General features: G+C 35.6%; 1 protein-coding gene across 3 annotated transcripts; it reads right to left on the reverse strand.

Moving 5' to 3' along the window:
• Window positions 1–431: 431 nt before the first annotated feature.
• LOC107623567 (histone-lysine N-methyltransferase ATX3) lies at window positions 432–7,825 on the reverse strand. Of its 3 annotated transcripts, none has more exons than XR_015905210.1 (22): window positions 6,540–7,825; window positions 6,392–6,447; window positions 6,107–6,305; window positions 5,754–5,861; window positions 5,592–5,660; window positions 5,409–5,477; window positions 5,086–5,288; window positions 4,511–4,646; window positions 4,233–4,305; window positions 3,988–4,087; window positions 3,730–3,854; window positions 3,455–3,600; window positions 3,041–3,145; window positions 2,807–2,871; window positions 2,509–2,722; window positions 2,212–2,295; window positions 2,051–2,107; window positions 1,844–1,933; window positions 1,670–1,756; window positions 1,478–1,552; window positions 957–1,091; window positions 432–847 (listed from the first exon to the last, which is right to left on the reverse strand). XR_015905210.1 is itself a non-coding variant. In XM_016325896.3 (22 exons), the coding sequence occupies exons 1-22, from the start codon at window positions 7,320–7,322 to the stop codon at window positions 757–759; spliced, it is 3,036 nt and encodes a 1,011-aa protein (XP_016181382.1). In that variant the 5' UTR covers window positions 7,323–7,825; the 3' UTR covers window positions 432–756. The 3 variants fall into 3 exon arrangements, 2 of the variants coding, with proteins under 2 accessions (XP_016181382.1, XP_016181386.1); XM_016325896.3 differs by having other exon boundaries at window positions 957–1,057; XM_016325900.3 differs by having other exon boundaries at window positions 504–847; window positions 957–1,057; window positions 2,212–2,292.
• Window positions 7,826–8,287: the final 462 nt, after the last annotated feature.

The following is an 8,287-nucleotide window of genomic DNA, read 5'->3' on the forward strand; positions in this document are numbered from 1 at the left end:
TTTGTAATTAACTTCCTGTATTATGCTTTGGTAATGTCATCACTTAAGTATTATGTTTTAACATACGACAACTCAATATTGATTCAAAAGCTGTAGAAAAATAATAACATAAAGATTATAAGATACCTGTCAAGAGAATTATGATAGTGATAATTAGTTGTACCGTTTGTCCAATAATATTAAGAGCATAATTTTATTGTACTTTTTTGGATATCCCAGAGTATACTAAGATTATATTACAACAAAAGCTGCAAAGTTTAATCAAATTAAACAATGAAATTAATTCAATCACACTTTAGTCACAATTAACCAAAAAATCTAAACCCTTAAATATTTAAACCAGACTTTTTCTTTTTAATCATTTCAAGCTCCATATCTTTCTTGCATTAGATAAATGTAAACTTTAGCCACACAATCACAAGAGTTCTGCATGCAAAAAATGCTGTATATTCATTATTGAGCCTGAAATGAATATACATAAGAATATGCTCTGTTCATGCATATTTTGTTTTCCAAATGTCATGTCAAAAATTTTGGAGAATATACAAGAATGGGAGAGGCAATTTACAAAAATGCCTCTAATTCATTGATCTGAATATCTTTTTCCTAATTTATGATGAGCAAAAGGATATACAATTATAATGAGATTGCAAAAACGATATACCTATCAATGGACTACTGTTTACTCTATACTATGGCCTATGGTTAGGAATCTGCTATTGCTCCAGTAAAAAAAAAAAAAGTTAAATGTCAACCCTAGTTCATAAATTTCCTACAATTGGAGGCTTTGCAAAGGCAGGGAACTTTCAGTTCATCCTGCTCATCTGGATCGAATAAGTAATCATACCTGTTGCAACATCAAAGAAAAGGGATTACATATCATATTAATCCAAAATATAATGCCAATGAAGAATAATGCCATTAACATAAATACGTAGAGACAGAACAAACTGTACGTTAATTCTTCGCCAGCAGAAACATTCGTCTTGGCAATGAGAACGATCCGACTCTCTTGATCACCCAAACTCATAATCCTTGCATAGCAATTTGGCATGCACTGCAGCAAGTCAGGATGAACATCAATACTTCATCTAGCAATCAAAATATAGAATAAAAGCCTTAGACTGTAGTGCGTTTGGTGTAAGTTTTTATTTTCTGTTTTCATTTTCAATATTTTCTGTTTCAGAATTTTGTAAAGAGAAAAGAGAAAACAGAAGGTAAAACTAAAAAAACAGGAAATTTTTTTTTATCATTTTTATTGTTTTCTCTTTTTTCTTCACAGAATCCCAAATTCAGAAAATAAAAACAAAAACCAAATGCACCCTAGGTTGCTGCGACGGCCTGCCCAACCACTCCGTTATTTACAAATAAGGATTAAGGTGTAGGGCAAATTGGGCAAATCCATGGGGCATTCCATTGATGAAGGAATACAGAGATAACATTTATAAAGTTACAGCAGTGTTTGATTATAACTTACAGAATGGTTTATTAGCCGTGCTATATTGCCCTTGTACGTTGCATCAATTACCACATCCTCGCTGATCTTGAACAGCTGCATTATTTATTGTTTCATGTTAAGATCAGAAATAAAAGAGTAACCTGTCTGAAACAGGCATTTCAAGCACAGAGAAAATAATGGAGGATGTTTCATAAATCACAAGAGACTCACATAGCAATCTTTTCCTTCTGCACGGTATTTCACTTCCCTTAAATCAGCAACACTTCGCCTTACCCGCTCACCGCGATACTCAACAACCTTCACACAAACGTAAACACAATTAAGGTGAAGCAACTATTCATCTAATATGTCATCCGCATTGACCATCTTAGAATAGTAAGTTACCATCTCTCCTTCTTGTATATCTCTACGAGCAAAAAGACCCCATCCATGGATACCCGATTTTCCAAAGCAAATTCGAAGCTTTTCCATTTTCTGAGATATCAAAGTGAAAACTTTTAAGACTTCACTAAAAAAACAGAATATAAATCCCCCCCCCCCCCCTCTTCTGAAATTAAAATGAAGTAATTGACAGGAGCACACGGGGTTAACCTGTAAATGATGAAGTCGTTCCTTGAAAGAAGTAAATACTTTAGAATCTTCAGCATCCTATCAGATCAAGACATACAAAATTTACTTTTCATCACATAACACAATCACAATCAGAGGGACAAGAAGATCAAACACATAACCCCTTGACCATGAAAGATTACCTTATGGCTGTTCAACTGAGTTATTGCACTTAAAGAATGATGGCCGGGTCCCTTCAGCAAGTGAATTATTGGTATTTCAGCCTTCTGGCAATACGTGAGACAATAATTGAATCAGACCAAATTGAAAGAAAGTGGTTAATGAAAGTAATTAAATCCTTAGCACAGAATAATATTAGCAGCCTTAATGAAGGAATGGAACTGGGAAAAAGAAGACAGCATAGTAATAACAAAAGATTAGGCAAGTTTCAATATGTACACACATTATTACAGTCATAATTATATATCTAGAATCATCACCTTATTCAGTGATCTACGGTATACATGACATCTTGCAGCAGAAAATGGCTCAATCTTGTCACCTTCAGAGTTTGAAGATTGAATAAGCTCTACATTCTTTGATGAAACCAGCCTTGACCCCCGGAAGCATCTTCTATGATTTTCAAGAGAGGCTCTGGGAGAGAAAACCCCCAGGGGAGTATGTACAACCAATACAGATTCTGGATTTGGGACCCTGAAATCAAAGTAGCATAAACATACATAACTTAAAAGAACACCAAGATATCATTAAAGATGATTCAATCGCCAGAGCTCAAACCTGTGAACTGCACAGTATATTAGCTTCTTTGTTATTTGAGTCCCATTCTTCTCCACAGAATGCAACTGTAAGTTTAAACAACATTAATATATCAACTTAACATATTTCCACAGCTCTTCTAACCCTCATATAACTTAATTCAAACTGTAGAGGGTGCCCATGCCCTCCAAAAGAAAGCCCATGATTACAGTTTCAAATTAACCTACTCATATTTATCAGAAGTGTGAAACTTACTTCTGTGCTATATCCCGCTCTCGAAGCACACATCACATGAAAATAAGTAGCACACTTGCAACAACTTGTACAGGAACCATGGCTTTGTTTACAGATCACACAGGTCTGCAGTTACAATGACAAGAAACCATGTAAACATAATGTGAGTGAGAGAGAGAGAGAGCAATGTCGATGAATAATAATGTACTTTTAGCAGAAAAATATTTAGTTTTACATTTGGGAATACTCATCCAAAGTGATTTGGAAGGAATGAGCTATATGTCGATGGAAAAAATCAAAAGTAAAATTGAAGTGCCAATTTCAATAGTGATAAATAAATAAATAAATTATGCCAAAATGTCAAGATTACCAACATAATTTGGAATTAATGACTAATACAAAAGCCAAAATAACCTTTTTAGCTCAGAGTTCTACCTTAACAAAGGTATTAGGAGGAATTCTCAGTATTCCTACCGCAGGTTCCATGGCCTCATGATTTTGGAAAACCACTTGAGGTTGAAACCAAGCACATGTCACATGAACCCATAGCATCTCAACATCAGTTGGTTTTAGAGCACCACCTGCAAAGCATTTTCATCCCAAGAAGTAAAATATTGCATGACATAGAGGTCTTGCTTTTACAGGACTCAGAATACCCATAGAATGCACATAATACTGAGTAAATGCACAAAATACTAAGTATGACATACCTTTTACAGGACAGAGGCAACAATCTCTCTCCACATCTGGTGTTTCACATACTCTACAAACCCAAGAAGTAAAATCTTGAACATTCTTTGCCCCATAGCATTCTTGGTGGACTGCTATTTGGCACCTGCATAATGAAAAAGAAAACATATATCTTGATAGACGTTTCCATCTTTAAGCCTTGTAAGTTTTGAACAAAATACAAAGCATCCCCGATAATTCTGAATTAAGAACAAAGAGATGAACAATAATGGACGCACCTGTTACAAATAATAATTTTATTATCTTCCCAATCTTCTACCCATCTGCAAACTGCACATCTTTCTGTTGTCCATTTTGCATGAACTGGCTCATAATTTTCTGCGAGAATAAGGTAAAGGAAAAATAAATATTTGTTCTTCAAGATGTATTCTAGTGAAAGGATACATTGGCAAGTACCATAGGACCTGGGAAACTAAAAACTGACGCCTTCAATGTATAGAAGTTCATATGAAGTGCAAATTACCTTGCAAAAAGCTAAGCACCTGCTGCTGATCTAACTGCTGTGGAACTCCATCTTGTGAAATGTTTTCTGTGATCTGAAGTAATTATTTCCAATAAAAAATGAGCAAAAAGGCAAAATAATACATAAATACACCCCAATATGACACTGTATCATCATAGGCAAATCCAAGTGATACAGATCTACTTCATGACTATTAAATTAGTAATAGCCAACCACCTCACAGAATACCCATAGGAAATATTTGATGTCTCTAAGTCTAATGTAGCAAGAATACAAACCCATTTTTCTAGTGGGAGCATCATGCTTTTCACTTTCACACTATGTTTCCATTTTTTGGCTCTGCTACCTGTGTGCCTTTCCCATTCACTTGGTGTCTGCTTCCTTGAACCACAAGAGCTACACTTGCACATAATTCTGCATGCAACCACAAGCAACTCAATGAAATCTTCAAATAATTTGCTAACCTATGGTTCTTTTAAATTATGGGAGTCCGAACAGAAACTGTTTTGCACATACAAAGCCTAATTAGGTTGATAAAATATCTATATTAATTGTAGTATCTTAAAGGATCAAGATAATCCCGGGATCATGCCAATGCCATTGTCAACTAAATTTGTTTTTTGAGGGTACATGAGTGTCACAAAAATTCATACAGATAAAACAGATTTATTTGCACGGATTAGCTCTATGAAATTCCTGGTTGCAAATGATAAGATTTAAATAGAGAGAATCTCCAGAAATATGAATTTCAGGAAAAAAGGGACAGAACATAAAAATAAATTGCTTTAAACCATAAACAAGAAGAAATATTCAAATCAGATTATCAGCTCCAAGAAGCGCAAGGAATGCTTACAAATGAAGCTTTGGGAAGTAGAGTCCTTCCATGCCATTGCACACCACTGTTACCGTCTCAGGTACTATAGATTTTTGGCTATTCTCTACCAATCTGTCTTCCACATTATACTTCTTTTTTGACTTGCTTGTTTTGGGTATGGGTACTTTCTTATTGAAATTTCCCTTGCACGCTGGGCAATAGTAATCTGTGTTTTCAAGATCCTGCAACAAGAAACCATTCGTTTATCTTTCACTAGTTTATGTGAAAAAGAAATTGGTAAGAAAGTAATATTAGTTGAGGAGAAAGAGATATTAAATAACATAGTAATCATGGTACAGAACCTTGAAAAGTTCAATGGATATTTTATCGCACTCAGCATGCACCCAAACATTACAGCGATCACAGCACACCTAATTCAAGAAGTTCAGCCCCAGAAGATATTAAAATTTTGAGTTTATTCAAACAAACATATATTAGCAATTTAAAGAACATCCATCTAATTGAAAAGAAATGCATTATCTCACCCAATTCCCACCATGTGAATGGTGCCAAATCTTTTTGCAAATGCCACAATATTGTTTTGATTTTCGTAACTGTAACAAAAGGATAAAAGATTTTAAAAATTAACTTCTATAAATTATGGAGTCAAGACTTTCAAGCAATCAAAATGAGCCATTCTGCTTAACCTTAAAGCAATGTTTGCAATAAAATTGAGATGCACCACTTGGGTCCTTAATCTTCTTCATCGTTTTGCATGGCAACATCAAATAACAGCCAGCACAAGATATTGTATCCTGAAGAATATATTCAACAGATAAGAATTCACAATCAAAGAGAGTGTACATAAGAGGCATTTCTATGAACTTAGCTATTATCCAAATTTTAGTAGGAACGACTACTGCAGCCTTGGTCCAGTACATATCAACAAGAGTAAAATATCTCTTTCTTATTCAGAAAGTAAAACAAAGCTTATGAATGCTCTCCACTAACCATGATGTCGTTCAGCACAAAATGAAAAAACAAAAGAAATTAATCTTACTTGATCCTCGCAGTGGTATTCATCATCAACAGGCATGGCTGGGGCCTCTAAATGTCCATTCGGATAAGCATTTACATAAGTTACTTCCTCTACTTCCAGCTGTGAGTTGAGAAGACCATCTACAGCCAGCATTGCCTCCTCCAATGCCATGCGAAAGTCACTCGGTTTGCTCTTGTACAACTGTGTCTGACCCTGGAATCTGAACATAAGCAAAAATTTATAATGAGTAACCGCTCTGCATTCTTGCAGAAACAACCGCAGCCAAAACCATTCAACAACACACACCTTTCCATGAACTTAGAGAAAGGGAATATCATTCCCTGCTTCACCCAAGCATAGTCCTGCAAATCAACATTCATTCAATTCACTAAAAAATCACATAACCAACACATAAATTTACCACCACATGTAAAATTCCTAATAGAAAGCTTACCCTTTGGGTCCCATTTTTCGAAAAGCCAAAGAACATGACGCAGAGTGCACCAGGAACGCAGCAGCTGAGGACGGATTTCGGAGCCTGCAAGATAGGATCAATCACCACAGCAGGCCAAGCAGGGTACCTCTTCCCACACTTCGCCCAAACTATATCACCCAACGCGAAATCCTCCGGCCTGTAAACCTGTTTCCTCCTTTCACCACCATTCGCAGTAGTTTTAACCTTCTGCTCCACACCACCCTCAAAACTAAGCACAGAACTGTTACTCTCAGTTTTAACAAAACCATTCTTTTCCATCTCTATATTCACTTCAAGACGACAATAATTATCACCCTTCTTTTTCTTCTCTTCTTCTGCATCATCCTCAAAGCTGGAATCCGTGTCCTCCACTTTGACTCCTTGGTTCTTCCATGAATCAAGAACCGAGTCATTGAACCTCGACGGCAAGGACTGATGGCGGCCCCGTGTAGACCGCAACAATGGCGGCCGAGTCCCATCTCCGCCGCCGTCACGCGGTGCCATTTTACCGTTCAGCTGTACGGAATTTGAATTGGACTGAACCTCAGCACCACCATTCCAATACGCTCCTTCGCTGCACCAAGAGCCAGAACCACTGCTGAAATCTTCAGCATCGCGAGAGCATAATTCGTTAACCTTCCGCTTCTTCTGATTCCCGGAACAACCATAGCTCTCAGAATCATGCTCTGCTTCCTCTCCTTCTTCCAGCTTGCACCTTTTCAGGTTTGGCATTTCGGTTCTCACTGTCCGCTTGACCATCATACTGTCCACAAAAACCCTAATTTCACATCGAAACGATGTGCAACACAGAACCTCCAAGAATTCAGGACTTAACTTTCAAGCCAACATCAGTTTCCTAATTCCTATACCAACTAACACGTTGGAATCTCGCACCTCTGACGAATTAAAAAAACACTGAAAAACAACAAGAACGCGCGCAGAATTTCGATTCCAAAACCCTCGGAATCGAACAATGACGCGACCAACGAAAGGAGGAACGAGAAGGGGGAAAAATCAGCGAATTGCTGTTGTCGTTGTTGTTCTTTGGATTTTGCGAATCGCGTTGTGAGAGTTTGGAAGCGTTTGATTTGGATTTCGGCAACAGATTGGGACGAGAACGATGAAGAAAAAATCCCGGGAAAAAGGAAGCGTTAAAGAGAAATAAATTTTCCCCAGAAACAAACAATTTGAAATTGGCGTTTGAGAGAAGAAAAACGCATAAAGAAAACAGAAGCTTGTGTTGTGATATATTTATGTGTGTGTGTGTGTGTGGAGTATGCTATTGCTTGAGAATTAATTAATTGAATTTTTCTTAAATTTAATAAAAAAATTAAATAATTCCCTTTCATAAATGGATCTTATAATAATAACTGTAAAAGATATAAAATAACGGATGACGAATTTGAAGAAATATAAGTCAACTATTTCATAGTAAGCAGTAATAATGGTTTGAAGGGTTTTAATTAGTATCTGTTCTAAAAATACATATTAAAATTATTAATTAAAAAAATACAAAAAAATATGGACAAATTTAGTGTTTAATATTTTGATGTATATTTATTAAAATAAAAAGTTTAAAAAATATATACTAATAATAATCTTAACATATATCTAAAAAATATAGATTAATTAAATCATTGTTTAAAAAAAAGAATATATAGATCAAATAAATTAAAAAATACAAAGAATTTTGAGAAATAGAAATTTATGTGAAATAATAGAAAGAA

Source organism: Arachis ipaensis, chromosome B2 (assembly GCF_059453495.1).
Source record: "Arachis ipaensis isolate K30076 ecotype BB chromosome B2, ASM5945349v1, whole genome shotgun sequence".
NCBI classification, from domain to species: domain Eukaryota; kingdom Viridiplantae; phylum Streptophyta; class Magnoliopsida; order Fabales; family Fabaceae; genus Arachis; species Arachis ipaensis.